This window comes from Sorex araneus, chromosome 2 (genome assembly GCF_027595985.1).
Source record: "Sorex araneus isolate mSorAra2 chromosome 2, mSorAra2.pri, whole genome shotgun sequence".
Taxonomy (NCBI): Eukaryota; Metazoa; Chordata; class Mammalia; order Eulipotyphla; family Soricidae; genus Sorex; species Sorex araneus.
In genome coordinates, this window is record NC_073303.1 from 289,369,387 (window position 1) to 289,392,979 (window position 23,593).

The window sequence follows — 23,593 nt, forward strand, 5'->3', positions numbered from 1 at the left end:
GAACACCACCCTTTTTGCTGAAGACTCATCTCTTTGGTGCTTATATATTTGGGCAAAAACAGAAAAGAGCTGGGAACTTTTAAAGAGATCCCACTTGCTGCATCACTTCTGGCCCACATAGACTACTCATTGTCATGAGTTACTAATGATTTGTTTTGGATAGAGGAATAGTCAAGCCCCCCCCCCCCTACAGAAAAACAAATATCAAAGCCAAACAAAAACACGCTCCATTAGCTCCTTGAAACTCAAAGGATTATGCTCAAATTTACCGAAAGTCCTTGCGTGTAAATAACAACTTGAACAAGGGTAGGCAAATAAAAACTTTCCTGCTTCTAGTCATTTCCAAACAGATCAAATCCAGGCATAACACTAGAGAATGACAAGGAGTGGGTTGACTCTAAATGAAAAATCCAAGTTTTCTAACCAACTCTATTTGGAGGCAAATCTCCATCCCTCTGAGTGTTGATTTACTCATTAGGAAAAAAGAACACCTGTACATCATGCCCCAATTTGGAAGGAAAGGTTTGATAAACAGGAAAATGTTAACTATCATTATTTTGCTACTATTATTTCTTGACATTCAATAAACACGCTAATGCCAAGATGCTGCTGAGTGCTAAGTGTGCAAAGAAAAGAATGCTATCCCAATATGGAGATAAAACATACACTTTAAGGTAGAAAATGATCATTCATTCCTATCACTTCTACATAAAAGAAATTGACGAGAACAAGTTCTAATATGCAACCTAACTTTACTCCACCAGAAATGGTAAATGAGTCATAAAATTTTCCTTCAATTGAAAATATGCCACAGAAATCAGACTATTTTTTGTTGTTGTTAGTTGTGTTTTGAATTAAATTCTGTTTGCCAAGTTCTTTATTTAAGGCAATGGAAATTCTAGTATAGTAGAAGAATAATATTGGTATTCTGGACAAATCCAGAAGCAATTAGCTTTGGATTTTACAGCAGGACTGCCAACAAGTGGATGGAGAACTAGAATTCAGTCACAGCATTTAGATGGATGCAAGAACTTACTTTAAATACCAAAAAAGTTTGCAAGCAGAATATGTACTTTTTTCTCTGGACCGATAAGTAGATGTTTTAAGAAAATACATTTTAGTAAAAAAATAAGAATAACTTTTTAGCCTTTAGAGAATTCCACAAAACAACAATTTGTCTTAAGAGCTAATATGTTTCTTCTAAGTGGAACTACACTTACTGAAGAAAAAAAAAAAGACACATAATGGTAAATCCACTGCAAAGTAACTTTGCAAAATCCACTGCAAATGGACTTCTTTGGGAAAGAACGAAGCATCCTGTGTTTCTTTTATAAACTGTTCACTTGGCTACTTGGCACAAAATGGAAGTAGGAGCTCCATATTCTAAGATCCATACATAGAGAACCAAATGGCATAGTTGATGACTTAGAAGAGGCCTTTTATGAACTACTCAGAGAACCTCACAATCATTAGACCTCTGCTACAGTTCACATTGATTCCCATTCTTTCCTGATTTTCTGCTGTCATTGTACAAAATGGAATACTTCATTGTCCATAAAGTCAGCATTATAATCCTGTTTTGTTCATAGTGGGGAAAGTCGGTAATATTTTATACTCTCCAGCATCCCTTTCTTTTGAGGACATTATCATCAGGTATATTTTTCAGAAGTGAAGGTGGTAAATTACTTCAAACCACACGAATTTCTATAAGTGGAATAACATTCTTCAGTTTTTAAAGGGCATCTCTCTTTTTTTAAATTGTAAAGTTGTCATTTGAATTCAAAATTTCAAAAACAGGCATAATAATCTTAATGATGCCATCGAGTAGTTTAAATTCAAATTGTGGAGCATTTGAAATACCATGCTGGCAGCACTTTCCATAAATTACTCTCAAATTCAATACTTCCCTACATATACTACACACGCATACACGGAGGCATACACATAAACAACCATATTCAAAAATCTTTCAATTATAGTTTCTCTTTTCTTGTCTCATTCAAATTGGTATTGGGTTGATAAATTAGCGCTACAGTGTCTATTTACAATGTCAATACTTTTTCAAGAAAAATTTTTTGTAGACATCAATTTTATTTCCCCCGAGGATAAATAGGGCATTGTTTTGTTCTAAGTTCTTGACTCTGGTATGAACTTCTGCCTGTGTTTGTATGCATATATTGGTGTGTGTCTTGGCGTCTAGTAAATCACTTTCACCTTTACACTGCAATTCACTCTTTCTACTAGTATTTCCAGGAAATGCAGGGAGATTGATGCAACAAGTCACTTCTGCTAGAGAGAATTCCCTAGAATTTCTACATTGAGATTCTAGCTATAGCAGCACTGAACTAATTATGTCTTGAAAATTTGATGATTAAAGATAGTTCCTTTAGATAAAAAAGATCTCATTTTCACTGTATATCAAGTCTCTTAAAATAAATATTTGTTCATAAAACTTGCCAGTAAGTTTTTCAAAACCTGGAAATGTATATAAATGTTCTGGGAAGTACTCTGTAATATGTGACCAAAATAAAGCAATAAATAATGCAGGAGTTGTGGAGCAGAATTTCAAGCTTGTGCAATTCACAAATTTAATCACAACTTTGCTCTGAGAAAAAAATTTCCCCACAATTTTGAAATATATGGGTGTTCTTTGCCGCTGAATTGTTCTGAAATTTTATTCCCTTTCTATGGAAAATAGTTGGAATGTTTGATACTACTTTCATGATGCAACATTAATTAAAAGTAATAGGTTTTTAAAAATAAAAGACCAATTAAAGGAAATTTTAATATGTTAAGAGCCCTCAATGAAAGTTGCAATTCCCTGCATTGAGAGAAAAGACAATCTAAGTACAATGTTTTAAATTGCAAATGTTGGGCATTAAGTGGTTAAAATAGAGTACTATCATGCTAGTGATTATGTGATAATTATAAGTTATTTCATAAACTTTTTAACTTTCTATAAAAAATGAGTTTTAAAAGAGTAGGTCTGGGGCTGGAGCAATAGCACAGAGGGGAGGCAGTGGGGAGGGCGTTTGCCTTGCACATGACCGACCTGGGTTCATTCCCAGCATCCCTATATGGTCCCCTGAGTACCACCAGGAGTAATTCCTGAGTGCAGAGCGCCAGGAGTAACCCCTAAGCATTGCCCAGTATGATCCAAAAAGAAGAAAACAAAAAAGAATAGGTCTACTGAACCCAAGGGCCTGCATAAAACCTCTGCAGATGGATGGAGAAATGGGAAGGGAAAATGTTCATTACACTCATCAAGAAATAGTGACTGAATGCAAGACATGTCAGGTCCGGGCAAGCAGCCGTCAGAGACCAGATATATATATATATATATATATATATGGTGGCAAGTCCATCATTATCTAGTTGGGAAGACAGAATTGTGTCATGTAAGATAAATAGCCACTAAATGATCTTCTCCCTTCCTGGCCCTTCCATACCTCAAAGAGAGTTCATATACTCATGATGCTCTTAACGTACAAGTTTATTTTAATAGATTTTTTTTTCAAATGGCAACATGAAAGCATTGGGGATGGTATTCTTTTCGACTTTGTACTCCAATATCAACTATGAATGGATAAACACAGATCATTTCAGGCAGCAAGCAGAGATGCTAGACTCGGTCAGTAAAATGGAGCCGCATGGGCTACCCTTCTCTGAGTCCCAGGTTTCTCATATCTAAGCTAGGAATAACACCTGCCTTGTGGAATTGTTGTGAACATCAAATGAAAAACAACTATAAAAGTACTTTGAGCACATGCATTTAAGTATAAGGTATTATTATACTAAGCGATTGGTACAGGTGGTAAATATAAAGATATATAATTAACATAGCTGGAAAACAGGTAGATTATTAAGTGAAGTTGCCTAATGCCATCCAACGGTAATTCAGGGAACTGGGAGTCAAGTTATTCTTTCCTGAAAGAGCCTAATAATTCTCTTCCATGTGAAAGTAACAAATATCAAATAAACTGGTGGTTATATGATTTAGGAAATTCACATGGCTCTCCTTTGCCAAGGAAAATTATATTCTTACAGGCGTCAGTTTACTAATCTGCAAAAAGAGGAGTTTTAGATGAGAATCTCCAAGGTCTTGCATGGTTTTAATGCTATTAATACCGTCCTTCACTTAAGTCTATCAGCCAACGGTCGAAAACTGTTTGGGAGCTGCCGTGGAACTAATTTCCTTGCTTTTTTAGCATTGACCTTTACAGTAAAAGAAGGACTGTGTCAACACGGATCTTTCCTCATCTCTTGTTTCTGTGGTATCAGAATAAAGCAATTTGGACTTTGTGATGTATCCATGAATATGCCACGAGAAGAAGGCCATAAATTCAAGACTGTCACCAATGCAGAAAACTCTATGATCAAAATGCTGACAATGCAGGTATTTTGAACGTCCTCCAGTCCCTGACTTTCTGCTACATAAAACACATGCCAGAGAAAGGCTGAATAAATCCTTACTTGCCCACAGGCTGGTTTCTTTTGACTCTAGAGGCTGGGAATGAGTACAATGTGGAAAATGAATGTTCAGAAACTGGAATTGTTCTTGCTCCTTCTTTTGATTGCAACCCACTCCATGTTCAAGGCCTGGTTGAAATGCTGCATCATCTAAAAGGTCTTTATGCATCACCACATTTGTCCCTCCTCCTCCCACCCTTTTCTCTGACCTCACCACTGCCAGAAAATCTCTCACAGAGAATTTCCCTTGAGTGAGATTTAATCACGTGCATAGTGGTTTTCTTTTGTTTAAGCAACCCATGAGAGCTAGAAATTGTTCCCTCTGCTCTGTATCCCCTACAGCATAGAACACAATCCCTTGTACATAGACAGTTCTTATTTAAAGACGCTTATCCTCAGAAAAGAATTTCACTCCAGTTTGAAGTATTCAAGAGATCTATGTCCAAATGCTCATTTTTTCTCAGGCCGGGGAGACAATAATCCCTTCCATTTCCTGGATTTTCTTTGATAGACTAAGAAACACCTTGAACAAAATCCGACAGCACAATTTCACAAAGAGACAGCTTCCTTCATTTCATTTTACTTTGAACTTAATTAATAGGAATGCTTAACCTGCCACCTCTTAATTACATTGGCAAGTCAGTGAAGCTTATTGATCCGTACACGAGGAGTTAATTCCAAGAGACTTTGACAAAATGCACTTTCTGGGAGAACACATTGTTATTCCAGTAGCTTTGCTGGAATGACCTGCAGACGTTGACCAGCCAGTCTCCGGCCAGTCTGGCTTCTTGCCACTTGTGCCAATATCCTAATGATCTAATAGGAACGAGAAACAATTCTCTATAGAATCACGTCTTTCTCTTTTTCCTGATTTTAAACAGTGAGGTAACTTCTAGTGGGTTAGAGCGTATCCTCAAAGGAAAAATGCAGCAGGGCTTTACAATGTGTTGAACATTAATAGGATCCTATAGAATTTCTAGTAAAATTCTTTAAAGGCAACCAGATCCTCAATAAACACCTGCTAAATATCTAAATTCAAAGTGTCTGTACCTAGACTCCTAAATATTCTGACCAGCACTCCAGAATCCATGCTGATAATGTATTTCCAGACCCATGGTGAAAAGTTCAATTCAGGGGTTGGAGCCATAGCACACATGGCTGACCTGGGTTTAATCCTTGACCCCTCTCCCCCAGAGTATCCTATATAGCCCATATAGCCAGGAATGATGCTTGAGCACAGAGCCAGGAGTACGCCTTGAACACCACTGGATGTTGTCAAAACAAACCGAAAAAGGATAATTCATTTCTATATACTCAAAAACTGTCTTCCCTCCCCCTAATTCATGTAGAAGTCCTAACTCTTAACGAGGTAATGGTCACAGATTTGGGAAGCAATGGGGATTAGAGGTGGTCATGAGAAGGAACCCCTCATGATAGGATTAACACCTTTAAAATAAGAAGGGGGCACCAGAGACACACTCCACTCCTCCCTGAATAGGAGAATCCATGGAAAAGCCAGGAAGAGTCCTCTCACCAGGAACCATGAGCCTGGCACCACATTCTCCATAACCAGGAGAATAAATTCCCATTGTTTAAGTCACCTGGGCTACGGCACTTTGTGATGGCGATCTGAACTAATGCAATCATGAAAACAAAACAAAACAGTCAAAATCCAAACCAAACCAAAAAATAACCAAATAACTCTGCAGGGTGAGACTCTAGATGGGGCACTGTAGTTGGGAAACGGTGGAGGGGGGGTAAGATTTTAGGAGTGTTTAGGAAGCAGAGAAACGATGAATAAGAGAGAAAAGTGAGCTGGATTCAGGGGTTCTCAGTTTGTCCACGTGAGAGTCAGCTTGTCACTAGAGAATCAGTGAAAGGCGCTTGATGAAAGCTACAGGAACGCATCAACTCTGGTGAGCGCGGGTCCTCAGTGGGAAGGGCTTGGAAGGAGCCTCTGAAGGGCTACAATAAAATGGGACCTGAGGGCTGAAACAAGGAGTTTTGCTGATGGAAAGACGGTCCTATCTGATAGCAGGCCAGCTGTTACCTTGAATTTATTTAAGGTAACGTGGGAGCTCAAAGTTCAGCCTTAATCCTGTACTAATTCCTCATTTTCCAAAGCCCTTGGTTTCTAAGCCTTTATTTTGATCATTTGTAAAAAGGAACAGTAATAGTTCCCACTGGTTCTGCCAAGGGTGGAACAAAAATGGATGCTGGCGTCCTTAGGAGCAAAAAGGATTTACCATAGGACATGTTGGTACTGGCCTCTTCTTTCAGGCAGGGGTGTCATTGAAATTTTCCTTTCCACTGATGTCCTTGCTTCCTTCCTGTTATCTAGACCTCAGTACGCATACATCACTACTGATCTTCTGAAGGAACCTTTTGTTTTGCTTTATGATAGCACTAGACTAAAATATAAAATTTTACCTCTTTAAGAGATGAATCTTAGAAGGTTCCATTTATTTCAGCTAACACGATTTGATGCCTGTCTTACTACAAATGGCTTCAAGTATCTTTTAGCATTATTAGTGAGCCCTTTAAGTAAAAGTAACCTAGGTGTAAGATGTTTATCAACCTTTAAAAAAAACCACTTGATTTAATTTTAAGACTCAGAAAGGCTGTGTGTTTATGATGTTCAATTTGCTTAGCAGCTTAGGGCTCCAGCCAATTGTGACATCCCAAGCAGGACTCTCCCCTCACTCCCCTACATCTTGACATCCAATTATTCCATCCCATTCACACAGCAAATATAATCTTCAGGCTATAAAATCCAAACCAACTATTTTTAAAAACTGCCAACATGACACTGTGTCATGTGTTACTATTACTTTAAGTATTCAGAAAGAACACTCACCGGTTTTAAGTGATACCTTCAACCTTACCAGCCATTCCTGACTATAGGGACATGAGTAAAAGAGATCCAGGAAGCACATCGCTATTTATTTACTTTTTAAGTCATCCTGGATGTGGGAAGGAATGACGGACATCAGAGAAAGCCCATTCGCACTGCCTAGTAATCTTCATCTGTGAGTCGGGTCTGCATCATTGACCTTGAGGGGAGCAGCTCTTGTGATACTTACGTGTCTAGAAGCTACACAGCTGCTGCACTCTCACATCTCTCCTGCCAATCTTTTTTATTTACATTTCAGCAATGACTGTTACCAGCTCCTGAGCCAAATTCTCCTTTTTGCTTCTTACACATACATAAAGTCTCAGATCCAAGGTACATCCCAAAGGGCACAAGGACACAGATGATCTTTGTCTCTTTGGTGATAGGTTCTTGGTTCTAAAGTAAAACTGATCAGGCTGGGGTGATAGTACAGTGGGTAGAGTGCTTGCCCTGCACGGGGCTGACCTGAGTTTGATCCCTGACACCCCACACGGTCCCACAAACACGGTCAGGAGTGATTCCTGACTGAAGAGTCAGGAGTAAACCCTGAGCATCCCCTGGTGTGACCCAGAACTTTAAAACATGAAGTAAAACTGGGCGTCTTTTGAAAACTACTGGGCCCCCTGAATCAAAGCAGCCGCACAATGCCGTGTTTTGACATAACCTATGGAGAACACAAAGAGGAATTCAATGTGCTTCCCGGCCTGCTCCATACACTCGAATATTTTTAAATCTGTGCCAGGACGTGTCAAAGATACAAATAACTGTAAATTCCAGTTGTACAGTGCTAACCACAGTGTGAGAAGGATAAATACAAACTTTGCACATTCAGGAAGAGGCTGCATTTATTTGGGGAAGTTCCAGAAAAGCTTTTAAAACTTGGGGATAAAGATTTCCAATGATGAAGATTGGGAAAACTCAAGACATCCATGAAAAAAAAAAAGAGTCCAGTTTGGTGAAGTGTTTGTGAATCTGAGAAAGGAGATTTTTGCTTCAATTGAATTAGCAAAGGACAACTATTAGTCAGCATTTCCATCTCTGGAATGTCATCTGCATGCTGCCACATTGGGAGTTCGTCAAGTCTGAGAGTCGGCTGCAAGCCATGTGACCTGGAAGCTTGATTGCTTTCCCTTAATATGTCAGAGGTCATCTGCTTTGCAATTACTTTTGAGAAATATTCATTAGCAAAGATAAGGTACAAAACTCCCCAGAGTCTCTGCACAAAGACCATGGAAGGATGTGTAGGAGAGAGGGCGGGGGGGAAAGTGAAATATTTGGTGGTAGTTATTGATGAACTGGGCTGGAAAAGTCCACACATAAGGATCACTGACCTGCGCATGCATAAGGATCCTCATGTTAGAATTGTAGACAATTATAGATAAACTTCCACAGTCCTTATGCAGAGACTCCAGTGACTAAACTCCCCTTGTTAGTAAGTATTTCTCAAAGAAGTTGCAAAGCAGATGACCTCTGACATATTAAGGGAAAACAATCAAGCTTCCAGGTCACATGGCTTGCAGCCGACTCTCAGACTTGACAAAATAACAATGTGGCAGCATGCAGATGACATTCCAGAGATGGAAATGCTGACTAATAATTGTTCTTTGCTAATTCAACTGAAGCAAATTCTTTTTTTCAGATTTTCTGACTATGTTCGTGGGGCTTGGCCTTGTAAGCTGGTTTCCGCTCAAAGTCCTGCACCTCAATTTTCTGCTCAGTCTTCTGTGCTCTCCCTAAACCCTATGATAGCCATTGACATAGCTATTATGGAAGAAATGCTACTTTGATTCTCTTTGTGGGGAAGATGAGCCTAAAATAAATGGGTTGAATACAGAACAAAGCCTGGTCAAGATGAGAAAGATATTACTTTATTCCTTCTTAAAATAACTGGCTGCTTCACATTAGGCCCCCAAATTAAAGACAGAATCATTTCTAAGAGTCTTAAATTTACTTTCAGGTTAAATACAAATTTAAAGTTCTCTCTTTGTACTCCTTTCTTCCATCCTTCCCTCACCCTCCCATACCTTATCCCCACACCTCTACCCCATACTTTCCCTTCTAATTGGAAATATAAAGTTATTGCATTTTTTTTCTCTTCTGAGGGTACAGAGTAGTTCAGAAGACCCTAATAACATAGATTCCATGCTGTGACTGGGTAATTATCATTCCTTTATCCTTTAAGAGATATAAGATAAATATGAAAGAAAATGAGGAACAGACTCCTTCCCTATTTTCTTTCTATCCTTTTATCTCTAAAGTAGGAAGTTTACTGAACCACTGCCAACAATTCACTCAGCCTAATGAAGTGTATAAGTAATAGGATTAAATAATCTTAAACCATTATTACAGTGGCCTGATGCTGACATTCATCCAAACTCTGGCAAACACTAAGAGATGAGTTCATGCTTGATTTAAAAATAAACAAACTGGGGCAGTGGGAAGATTCTAGCATAAGGTTTCTGAGACATTTAACCTGGAAATCTGAGATGCTTCATCTTGGTTGGGGCTGAAGAAAACACTGTCCTATTTCTACACTTTGCAACCAACATCTGTGGAATTCAGCATTTTGGGGGCATGTTCTTCTGGACTCTGGACCACATACAGTTAAAACCTCTTCAGGTCACTCCCAAGAAAATTTGTTCTTTGAAGGTTTCACCTAGGCTCTATTACTGCTACTATGGAATATTGATATCACATACACCCAAAGGCAAAACAGTATACTTTCTCAGGCTTTAGATTTTCACTGCTACAAAATGATAAGGCATTTCTAAGACTCTATTGGGCATATAAAGTCATGTTAAATCTTCAACATCAGAAAGTAATATAGTCTGGTAGAAGGACTGGAGGAAAAGGTTTTTATTCAGCTAGGCCTCTTTCTGGTTCTGTGTACTCTTCATTAAGTTTAGTGTCAGGATCACCTGTAGAAATATGGTGAGCAATAACCAAGATCAGCAAAGGGCTAGGGGCTATTTGGGGAAAAGAGCTAAATAAATACCATTAGCAACAGGCAGTGCAGGAACTAGTCTACCTTCACTGAAAAGTCTTGTGTAATTACAGGGTGATGATATGAACGCCTGTTAAAGTGAAAGGTGCTTTCCAGAGCGTATCCAATGGCCAAATCGTTTTGCTCATGAGTTAATTATCCCTGTAAAGTTTCACAGCTTTCTGGATTTGGAACATTTGTTTCTTAAAAAGTTTACCTACTACAACAGAAACAAAAGTTTTGTGGCTTCTCTACAAATATTTTTCCTGTTCTATTTTCCAAACCTAAATATGTGATTTTCATTTTATTCACAAATTAGACATTTATAATTTAGATTTTTCTCTAAGAATAATCATATTCTTTGTACATACTTATAAATTTCCATCTTAAAACTTTGAGTGGAAAAGCCTAAGAAAAACTGAATATAATGCTATCATTTAAAATTAAAAGACAATGGAAATACTATAAATTATTTCACGGATGATTAGTAAAATACAAAAAAAGTGCATGGATACTATATAAAACTTAATAGCTTTATCTGGGAACATGATTGGGAATAAGTAAATAGGCAAATTTAATAAAACTTCTAATGTTTTTTACAGCTTTGGGGGGTTTTGCTTTATTTTAGGGGCACATCCTGTATTGCCTAGGGCTTATGCCCAGCTAAATTCTCAGGAGTCATTGATGTTGGAGGTTGGGGAACGTATGTGAAGCTGGGGATAGAACAACCCAGGTTGGCCTATGCCAGGCAACCACACTGTACACTATCACGCATGCCCTCATATTTGATTTCTTAAAATGAGTAGTGGGTACATGCAATTTAATCCTATTACTTATTAACATCTGATAGTCTAGTTTCTCCCTCTTGGAGAACCTCGCAAGCTACTGAAAGTTTACTGCCCACACAGAGGAGAGCCTGGCAAGCTCCCTGTGGAGTATTCATATGCTAAATACAGTAACAATGATGGGTCTCATTCCCCTGACCCTGAAGAGCCTCTAATGCAGCACTATTGGGAAGGATGAGTAAAGGGAGTCTGCTAAAATCTCAGGGCTAGGATGAATGGAGACATTACTGTGCCCACTCGAGTAAATCAATGATCAGTGGAATGACAGTGATACAGTAATACAGTGATACTTATTAACATATTAATACATAGATTCAAATGACTATAAATTCAATGAATAATTTTCACGTATATAACTTTTCTTTTGCTTTTAGTTTTCATTAAAAAGTTAAAATATCAAGAACATTATCAATATAAAATAGCATTCACCATGTGTATAACTAAATTTAGGAGGAAGACTGGTATTAGATTATTTTATCCTTTTAAGCAGGTATCTTATTTTTGTATGTTGTTTTTATTGATTGAGTTTCTGTGATTTACAATACTGCAATGGTGGTTTTCCAAATGTATAATTCCAACACCTTAACTATAATTGATATACCCACCTCCCTTCGCCAAGGAGCTCCAGAACCTTACCTATCAACTCCACCCCACCCCCCACCAACTCAAAGATGCATATCTTATTTTTATTCCTATTTTACTTACAGCTTGTTTTATGTCCTTATAGTTAATTTTATTTGTAAATAGAATGTGTGACAATTCTTATTAAATTCCCTCTTTTCCTAGGTATTTTTAAAGCAATATGATAAATTACATTAAATAAATTACATTAAATGGTTAGTACCATTGACCTCCATTGGATGGAATAACTTGCAATTGTTCATTAAGTGCTATTCAATTTACCAATATTTCATTTAGGATTTCTGAATTTGTGAAAGCAAGATTAACACAGAATTTTCTTTGGGGGAAATCTAGGTTATTAATCAGGACCAGACAGCTTTATGAACTTATTTGGGAAATCTATTTTCTCTTACTAGCCTGAAAGTATCACAAGAAAATTTATGTTCTTAAAGATCTAAAAAATTCTACAGACAAAATTTCCTGGTTCCTTTTCAGGTAGTAGCTTTGCATTTCATTCTTTTTTTTTTTTTTTTGCTTTTTTTTGGGTCACACCTGGTGATGCACAGGGGTTACTCCTGGCTCATGCACTCAGGAATTACACCTGGCAGTGCTCAGGGGACCATATGGGATGCTAGGAATTGAACCCAGGTTGGCCGTGTGCAAGGCAAATGCCCTACCCACTGTGTTATCACTCCAGCCCCTGCATTTCATTCTTAAGAGGTTATTTATATCGTCTTCCTTTGTATTTTATATCTGTATAAATTAAAGTTTTACATGATAAGTAGATTTATATAGATATAAATGTAATAACTAAATTCACTCTATATTTATGCTAAAGGCCTTTTCTCCATTCTATATAACTTCTGTTTTCTATTTTTGTTATCATCCCTAGATGTGTCTTTAATGATCTTTTCAAAAAACTAATTCCTGGGCCTAAAGATTCTAGAATGTATTAGTTTGCAAATAACCTTTAATTTGACTAATTCTGGATTTTTTTAAGTCACTCTTTTGTCCATTAGATTTCTAGGTCAGTAAATTTACACTTCTCGTTGCAATGAATTATCCTAGCTTTACTTGAGATTCAACTTCGGCTGCATCTCATTCTTGTCATGCAGTGTTACCACTACTTTCTAAGAACTTTCTAACCCAAGATTGTGCTTGTTTGTTTATGTTTTAAAGACTGCTTGCTTATGTTTTATAAGTGTTCTATTTTACTACTCTGTGTAATTATACTAGCAAGAGTTCATTTATTGGTCCACATTTTGTTATATTTCTAAGTTTCCCAAGGAGATGATAAAATCTTTTGGTCTGCATTAATAATATTAGCAATTATATTAGCAACAAAAAAATCCTATTTTTCTAAAAGACTAAAATGAATGTTAGTTTTACCAAGATTATGGCTTACCATCATCATTTATATTATATATTTTAATGTAGTGATATATGAAGAAAAGTTTAGGCATATTACAAAGGATATCAACAAAACAATGTCTTTGACCTACATGGTAATTTTTTTAAATTACAGTTTATTTTCTATTAATATTACAGTTACAAGGTGACTAACACTTCTTTAGGTCTGACTTTATGATTGTAGCTTTTCCTTTCTATTTTCAGCTATAAAATTCTTTTGTTCATTGTTTATCAGCATTTCATTTTATATTTTATTTCTTTCACACTTGTTTTCATTAATAGCTTTATGTTCTAGACTTATTTCTTGAGTCATTTTCTTCAGAGAATATAAGTAGGTGCTATATTCCTTTATAATTTCAATAGAATATTTGAAAAAATCTTTACATAGACAGCAAAATCTGGCATAATGTTGTGTAACAAAAGCAAGGTGCATATTAGTGCAATGGTATAATACCACTATGTTTGTATGTGTGTATTTGAGAGATAGCAACCACATGTATATAGGTGTTTGGTTACATATATGAAAATCTAACTACACATGAGTCTATGTAATAGAAAAAGAGTTTATTATAGAATATTGGAATATTTACACTGTATCTTTTTTCATCAGCTTCCCCTTTTATCTCTCATGAGCATGTAACAATTAAAAAGAGTTTTTCTAAATATTTTCTATCATGAGAATAATAACCAATTGAACATTCACTTAACATGTCAAAAATTTAGGGAGAAATCATATCTGTCAAACCCAGAACTTAACTATAGACATTTCTTTTTGTGTGTGTGTGAGGGTCACACCTGGCATTGCACAGGGGTTACTCTTGGCTCATGCACTCAGGAATTACTCCTGGCGGTGTTCAGGGAACCATATGGGATGAGGGAATTGAACCTGGGTTGGCCGTATGCAAGGCAATCACTATACCTACTGTGCTATTGCTCCAGCCCCAATTACAGACATTTCTTAACATGACATTAAGATAGAAAAGTCAAACAGGAAGATAGTTTTTTTTTTAAAAAAGTCCTAGTAATAATAAATGAAAATTTTCAATTACTTGTTGTATACACAGCAAGAATGAGACTTGGAAACCTAAAGCTATGTTCAAGTGATGGGTGCAACATCCACAATCTGAGCAACTGTGCAAACTAACTGCAATAAGTTTCTTACCACTGGAAATAAAGCCATTATAACTGTACTTGTTTCCTAGGAGCAATAGTGGATATCAGGAGAAAAATAAAAGTGTTCCAAAAACTTGAAAAGACTAAAAAAGAAGTTATTATTGTGATTATTTTTAACTGTAAAAGACAATACAGCCTTAGATTCTGAGGCATTTTTAGAGAAAGCAATATATACAAGCATGTTGAATCACTGCTAACTTTTCTTTGCCAGTTCAATATTTCAGTTTTTTCAATACTGAAAGGCATCGTGTGATCAGTTAAAAGTGTGGAGATAGAAGGCTATGATTACAGGAGACTGTCAGTATTTGTATGTTCTTAGGAAGTTGAACATCCGTTTCAGGAGCATAGAATGGACCGAGCAAAATAGTCAAAAGTGGAAGATCTGTTTTCAGTCTCTGTTTTATATTTTACTTGGAATATCAAAGCCCTTATGAAATGGAACAAATAATCTTTCTAGTGTATATTTTATAAGATGCTAATAAGTATGAGCATGCAATAATAGGTACTTGGGAATCCTGTAAAATATGAAGGACTGTACAAACGGGAGAGATAACCATGCAGAGTAGAGAGAATAGAGAGCATGGTTATATCTCTTGAGAGACTATGAGGAAAGTTCACCTTTCTTCTACCATTTTTCTCCTCCTGGAGGAGTACCTGTGGGATGATGATACAACATTAAAAAGAGTATGTGTTTATGTGTTTTTGTGTGCGTGTGTGTGCGTGCGTGTGTGTGCACGCGTGCATGTGTGTGTGTGTGTGTGTGTGTGTGTGTGTGTGTGGTGTGAGAGAGAGACAGATAGACAGATAGACACCCCTACTCCCTGGAGATGAGAACAGAGAGGTGGGCAATTAGGAAAAGAGGAGGGCTATTCTTATGGATTTTTTTTTTTAGATTTATACCAAACTCTCAATGCCTTTTATAACACTCACAGGAAGCTCAGGCCATAACTGTTATTAAAGCATTTTATTGAGAAGAGAGAACATATATTTTTTAAAACGCCCACTATTTCTCTGCAACAGTACAACACCTACCTCTTAATGTACCTTGAAAAGGTAGAATGTTTTAACTGTAACAATGTAGTTGACATAAGGGAGCAAAAGGTCGCTAGTGAGTTGGCCACTAATGCATGAAATTCAGGGATGTTAAAGTGTTTAGTCTCCTGTGGAGCTGATCTCCTACTTCCTGAAGCCTTTTAATCACTTGGATTCGAACTTCAATGAAAATGTCTGTACCAACTTCCACCGGTAGAATTAGCTGGACTTCATCTTCTCTGAGTAAGAGTCTGATTGAGAGGGAAAAGAACCTTGGCTGCCATTTCAAATGAAGCACTTAGGTGCTGAGTCTCCGTGCTCGGGGGTTCTTTTATAAACCTACATTTATGAACAAACATGACTCATAAGGGGCAGGAGGTCACATAAGTGGGAGTCATTTTCTGCTGCCCTTCATGCTCATATCAACAGAAAAATTTTCCTGTCTAAAGAAAATCGTGAACATTTTCTTCTCTGTCCTCATATCCCTCCTATGACATCTATTTATTTCAGTATTTCCATAGTAACTGCAGCTATGAAATTACCACAAACTTAAGAATTTTTTAATTGTGTCAAATTATGCTAAGGGAAAAGCAAGATAGTAATGTTATTAATCAGATTCAAACTTTATATTAGCAAACAATTTCATGATATATAAAATATAAGATTTGTTTATTGCATGTCTTTAAAAGAGGGAAATAACTGGAATTTTCATGAGATAGATTTACTAGTATTCAAAGATTAAATTATTTATCTAAATTTATGCAGCAGTACAAGACTAGAAATATATATATACATCTACATATTCTATTTACATTATTTTATATGCCAAGGATGTCTACTGTTCCTAATATTAATCTTGCATATATTATAATAATAATCACAACTAAAATTCTTAAAGATGTATCAGAAACATATAAAAATCTCAATACTTCTAATAATTATAAACTCATATTAAAATAACTATTATGTAATATAATTATTAAATTGATTCAAAACAGATGTCTTCATTAGTGGATAAGTTATAGTCTAACATATGGTTTCATCTCTGGATATTTATAAATTGAAAAAAATCTCTCTTAAGAGAGCTAGCAAGGGGCCAGAGAAATAGTACAGTGGGTACGGCATTTGCCTTGCACATGGCACTCTGTTTGATCACTGGCACTCCATATGGTGCCCTGGAGTCTACCAAGAATGATCCCTTAGTTCAGAGCCAGGAGTATTCAGCACTGAGTTGTTGGGAAATGGCTCAAAAACAAAGAGAGAGAGAGAGAGAGAGAGAGAGAGAGAGAGAGAGAGAAAGACAGACAGAGAGAGAGAGGGAGAGAGAGTAAGAGAGAGAGAAAAGGGAAAGACAGCAACAATTCCTTAAATTGCCTCAAATTAGAATTCTTAATATAAATAAAATATGCCATGCAAGGAAGTAATTCAAAATAAAAATAGAAACTTTACTCATTTATAGGCATATTATTTACACTATTATGATCTGGAACATAACCAATATCTATCTAGTGACAAATGGCTTTATAATATAAAGCGTAAACAATGTAAAGATAAATCCATGAAAAACTAAAAGTGAGAAATAGAAATAATGTATATTATGCTGTAATTATGCAATTATACTAAGTCAATCAATATATAATATAAATAAAGCATATCTAATAGTGTTTGTGGGGTCAGAGCGATAGTACAGCGAGAAGGGTGCTTGCCCTGCATGTGGAAAACCTTGGTTAGATCCCTGGCACTCCATATATTCCCCAAGCTCATGAGGAATGATTCCTGAAGACATAGTCAGGGATAAGCCCTGAAAACTGCTGGATGCGTCCCCCAAACCAACCCTCTCCCTCTAAAAATGTTCACTGAATAAAACTGGTTTAGTTCTACCTAGGTGTGAACAAAGGTTTAAGAGTCCACAGGAACATATAATCACAAATGAAGAAAAATGTTTGACTGGTATGTGTCCATCTAAAATTATGTAAAAGGGTCAGTTCAATAAGATTTTAAGTTGACCAGCAGTGAACCAATTTAAACAAATACAAGTTTATCTTAGACTGGTTTCAGACTACCAGACCTAATTCAGTCTCGAATATGATGAAATATGGAAATAACTAATTTAACCACAATCTTTATTCTTTTTCATTCAAGGAAAAAATATTGAACTCACAGACTAGACCTAAGTCCAGGTTTTCTTTGGTTTTTAAAAAGAAATAATAATTGAATCACTGTGAGATAGACCCTTACAAAGTTGTTCACGATTAGGTTCCAGTCCTACAATGTTTCAACACCCATCCCTCCACCAGTATACATTTCCCAGCCAAATCTTTGATTTTTTTTCAGGTTGTCTATCAGACATCAGTTTTCACCACAGAGACAAGTGACAATTTGACCAGTTGACAAAACTGCTGCAACGACTTCCATTCAAAGAGAGTTACACCTAGTCCTAGAGTCCTCTTGCTATAAACTTATCTTTAAAACAAACTCACTCGATTTTATTCTCCCAGCTCACTCGGACCCACCCCCCTCTCTAAGAAAATTCATTGATTTTCTAGTGTGGCAGCTTATTGGGAGTTACAAAAGTTCAGAAGAAATTAAAATGCTAAAACATCCATCTGAGGGCTTTGAGGGCTATGCTGAACTCTGAAATCAATATTGAACAAGGGTCTTTGAGTAAAGCTTACTTGAATTCTGATAAGAATTAAATTACATTTTAGAGTCACCATGGATAGATCTCATTAAAGAGAAATCTTGATTCGAGGTGCTTAGGAGGGAAAGAAGTCAAAAAGGATAGTAAGGATTGCCATCCTATGAATTTACCCAGCTCTTCTGAGGTTGTGATTAAATATATTCCAGATAGTGTTCCTTATCATCAGTGGGGCATAATAACAGGCAACCAAAGCAGATGGAACTGCATCCCGAAGAATCACTGAGCTCTTATGCATGGAATAGAGATCAAAACCTGAGCCCACACATTGCAGAAACCTATAATACAACTAGATTAGACTCTTTTTTCCAGTCTTACACACTTAGGAGAGCTAGAAAAGCATTTTAAAATGAGAGATAAGTATGCCTCAGAAATCCCAAAGCCCATAAAACATGTAAGAGTGTTTTATTTAGAAATAAAAGAAAAGGCTAGGCATGGGGGAACCGGGATCTGGCTCCGCCTTGCATGTGTAAGTCCCTGGGTTCAATATTCAATGGTGCAAATACAGCAAGAAAAAAAAGTTAAGAAAAGAAATGCTAAACAGCACAAAATAGGATTTAGTCATTCCGCTACCATTCACTAACATTCATTCTGCTATCAATCCCTGGGCAAGACTTTACTACATTTTATTGTCATAGACCTCTCTCTTGCGATGAAATTCTGTAGCCCTGTCCAGTTTTAGAGATGAGGAAACAGGATCTTAGAAAGATCTGTTCACTTTTCTGTGGAAACAAAGCACGAAGTGATAAAATCAAATTCAAACCCATCGCCCTCGCACATGTGATTTGTTTCCCAGTATTGTTCATATGACTGCTAAATCATACCCTAAGAGATTAAAAGAAAAAAACGAAGATGGATGCCACAGGAGCATCATTAAAGTCTCAAAAGTCAACATCACAGTGGAAGAAGGGATGAAAACGAAAAAAAAACGAAAAAAGAAAAAGAGGCACAAAATCAAAGTAGTCTAAAGGAACAAACAGTTTTAGTTGTTCCCATAGATTCTGCTGATCTTCCTGACTCATAGTTCACTGCAATTAATAGTTTCAGAGTGGCGCTCTAAGTCACTGTGAAGTATAGTCCACACTATCAAGAAAGGCAGGGGACTTTGTAGTACTTTTCTTTTCCACAGATTTCAATGGGTGATGCTTGTGATGGTTTTTCTTTTCAAGGAGGAAATCGTTTTTTACTAGACTTTTCCTGATATGAAATTGCTTCTCCCAGAGGAATAGGGCACCACACGTTGGTGTTTATGCAGTTTAGTGTCTGCCAAGAATATGAAAATGGACTTGCAAACAACCTAAAAGAGTCTTCTCTCTGACACTGAGAAACGACAAACCACTTTCTTCTCAGCATCCTTGTATTTTTACTTCCGAGAGGCACTGTAGCACTAACATCCCGTTGTTCATCGATTTGCTCGAGCGAGCACTAGTAACGTCTCCACGGTGAGACTTGTTGTTGCTGTTTGTGGCATATTGAATACGCCACAAGGAGCTTGCCAGGCTCTGCCGTGTGGGCAGGATACTCTCTGTAGCCTGCCAGGCTCTCTGAGAGGGACAGAGGACTCGAACTTGGGTCTGCCGCATGCAAGGCAAACACCCTACCTACTGCACTATGCCTCCAGCCCCTAAGATTTTTTTAATCTACATTTTTTGGATACTAAGGGTCAAACAAATCATGCCTCTTTTTCGTGGGTTTTCAGACACTAGTGTTAAACCAAGTGATAAAACTTACAAAAGACACAAAAGACATTTACTTTAGGATTTTTTTTTAAAAATATGTCTATTAATAAAATTACTGTACAGCTTAATGTATAGATTTAGTTAGCTATTTAAAAAGCTAAGATAATTACACTATAAGAATTGTCACGTGGCTAGCTGTGTTATTAAAATATAGTTGCTGGGGCTGGAAAGATAGTACAGTGAGGGCTCTTGCCCTGTGTATGGCCCCCAGGGTTCAATCTCTGACACTCAATATAGTATCCAAGCCTGCCAGGAGTAATCTCTGGATGCAGAACCCGGAGTAACCCCTGAGCACCACCGGCTGTGGCCCCAAATCCAAAAAGTAAGTAAAAATGAATAAACAAATAAACACAGTTGCTGTGTTCCTTAAAAGAATTATCAGTTCAGAGAGCATCACCATTCATTCATGTCCAAGCTGCTTTATAATAAAAGGCTTCTGTTTGCATCATTGAAAAACTGGTCATGGTAGGTAAGAAACATTCTAGAGAGAATGGAGGTCATCCAAAGGGACCAGGAGTTTGGCAGAGCATTGACGAGTCCAGAGACCCTGCAAGCTCCGATACAAACACTGGCAACTTTAAATGCAAAATAACACCTAATTATGGTAGGTTTAGCTCTGCTACTTGGAAAACCTTCTGATGCTTCAGTGGGGAACATACTAGCTTGTACACACATGCTTAGGAATCTACAGGGTGGGGGTTTTCTCAGCAGACCATAATCGAATGGAAAACTTATGCCAACACACCTTTCCAGCTTCATATTAACATATGGAAAAATTAAGAGTCAGCCTACACACATACACACACACGTTGAAGTCTAGAAAGAAGTAAAGGTTTTGGCTACATCTCTATCTAGAGTGATTGGCATTTGCTAATAGACATCTTTGCAAAGCATCAGAGGACTCTACGTGAACTTACGATGTAGCAGGGCTCGCAGTAGGCTTTCTTGTCCAGTGCATAGAAGGGCTGCCCTCGGAGCTTGCTGTTACAGTTGACACAGACAAAACAATCCACGTGGAAGACCTGATCCATGGCAGTGCACCCGGTACCTTCCCCAACTACATTTTCCCCACAGCGAGCACAGCGACCTGAAAGAAAAAAGGAGTTGATTGGCAAGAATGTCTTCAATTCTTTTAATGAAGCCAATATGGAGGAACATGGTAGATAAAAAAGGTCGGCAGCACTCATAGGATCACCATGGCTACCATTCCCAAGCTCACTAGTCTCCTTACCACTTCCCTTTAGACGGGCAACGAGATGGAGATTTTAAACAAGTCATTTGAGGAGTTGACCGTTATAGCAAAGTCCCACAGAAAGTGCGGGGTAGAAATCAAGTTGATTCACATTGAGGTCAAAAGTCTGTCTGTCATGTCAGATAATCAGAGGACAGGTGTGGGATTGCCTATGTCAGGTCAGGAAAGTCTTTCCCCTTGGACAGCCCATGTGTCAGTTACAAAATCAAGCCTACTGCTTTCGCCAAAACTCTGGCTATAAACTCTCTGCATCCAGCTCTTGGTGATGGGAAGATCAAAACATAATCCCCTCTCTCTCTAGACAGCTCTGACTGCTAGAAAGTTCTTTCTCAGGGCAGCTATGATGCTCCCTCACGTGGCTACTGAATAGCATTAGTTCTATCTTCTGGGGACTCATTAAAGAAATCTGATCTCTTATACTCAGCAACCTTTAGGATATTACAATGCAGCTAACATCATCTCCAACTCTTCTTAGAACTATACTTTTCACATCAATAAATCCTGCATCAAATCAGCATACTGTACAGTTTTGAGTCCTCACAGTCCTGAGTTCTGAGGAATAAAGCATTCAGATTCCCGGGGCATCTGTACTACATATGGACATCAGGTTTAGGATTGAAAAATTCAAATCAAGTTTTTTAAAAAAAACCTAATTTAAGAAAAAAATATTTATGTCAGTGAGGGGGATTGTGCTGGTTGCAATCTGTACCTATTTCTGGCTCCATCATGAGAATATCAAGCCAGAAGTCATATCTACAACCATTTTCTTTTATTCCTTATTTTACCAAGACAAAAAAAACAACAACGATGAACAAACAAGTAATTATAGACTAGTAGGAATCTCAGCAAGATTCTCAGGCTTTCACAGAAACGCTATAGCAAAACTTAGTGTTTCCTAAATGTCAGGCATTTTTCCTTCTGCTTTATAAATATTAATTCATTTATCGCATAGGTTTAAACAACAACCTATATTATGACTATCATTATCTCTATTTACAGATGGGGAAGCGATCACAAAAATATTTATTGAACAACCCAAACTTCAGCACCTACGGCCTCGACCACTATGCTCTTGCCTCTTGGTTCTCTACATCAGGATTGAACACAGAATTGATATTAAGGAGCAAATTCTCACAGAAGACGGCTTTCAGCACTCCGTCACATTAGATTGACAGCCATTTCACACTCAAAATTGGGAGGGCTAAATGTTTCAACTTGGGAGAAAAAAAGGCAAATATATTTCTAATCCTGTCTAGTTGCATTCGGCCTTGAAAATTACTTCTTTATATTCTGTTAAAGTTTGAACATACCTTTACAGTATGTCCACACTGCATCATTTTTTTCCTCCTAAGAAGCAAAATATATCAATGTTGGGGGAAAAATGTTAATCTCTTGAGAATGGAGTTGCCTTCACTGTAGCTGATATAATTATGAAGTCTGCTATCAAGTTCTTGTCATTTGATTAAAAATACCCTTTTAGGCCAGAGATAGTACAGCAGGTAAGACACTTCCCTTGCATATGGCTGACCCAGGTTCAATTCCTGAGCACTGAGAGCATTATTGGGAGTGATCCCTGAGCAGAGAGCCAGAAGGAAGCACTGAACATTACCAGATTTCACCCCCAAACAAACAAACACAAAAAGCTATTGTATAATGTTTGAAATGAACTTTGTGATTTGACTAAAAGAAAAATGAACTGAGTCTGCACTGCTTTTATCCCAATACATATAATCTAGAAATATGCCTTTAAAATTTTGCATTTTTATTATGTGTGATAACAAAATTTGGTTATTATAAATTAAATATAATTTTTATGGCTATAAAAATCATTTATTAGAAAGTTCACTGTTTTTAGATTTTAAAATTCTAAGATTTTAATTATTTTATAATAATCATATGAAAAGTACTAAATATCATTATCAAATAAATACAAGGCCATAAATTCTAACTTTCATAGTTACCTTAACTTGTCAAACATTATTTTGGGCGGGCCTTTACCTGGTGGTGCACTGGGCTTACTCCTGGCTCTGTGCTTTGGGATCTTTCCTGGCAAAGCTCAGGGGACCATTATGTGCTGTCAAGGATTGATTCCAGTTTGATGGTTTGCAAGTCAAGTGCCTGACCTCCTGCACTATATCTCTGCCCTATATTTGAAAAAATTTATTGTATATAAAAATTATTATAATTTATTATGCTCTCTTTCTTTTTATTTTTCTTTTTGGGTCACACCTGGCAGTGCACAGAGGTTACTCCTGGCTCTGCACTCAGGAATTACCCCTGGCGGTGCTCAGGGGACCATATAGGATGCTGGGAATCCAACGAGGGTCAGCCGAGTGCAAGGAAAATGCCCTACCCACTGAGCTATCGCTCCAGCCTTTGCTTTTTTTTTTTTCCTTTTTGAATACTCTCTCTTTCTAATCCAGATGTGAAACTGGACTCCTTAATGGCCGGCCAGTATTTCAACTGATCTATGAAAC

General features: G+C 37.2%; 1 protein-coding gene across 3 annotated transcripts in view; it reads right to left on the bottom strand.

Moving 5' to 3' along the window:
- LPP (LIM domain containing preferred translocation partner in lipoma) overlaps nucleotides 1-23,593 on the bottom strand; it is a 729,416-nt gene that overhangs the window by 109,648 nt on the left and 596,175 nt on the right. For all 3 annotated transcript variants that reach the window (XM_055129532.1, XM_055129531.1, XM_055129533.1), the window contains one exon: nucleotides 20,782-20,951. In XM_055129532.1, the coding sequence (XP_054985507.1) occupies nucleotides 20,782-20,951 (170 nt within the window). The remainder of the gene's footprint in view (nucleotides 1-20,781; nucleotides 20,952-23,593) is intronic.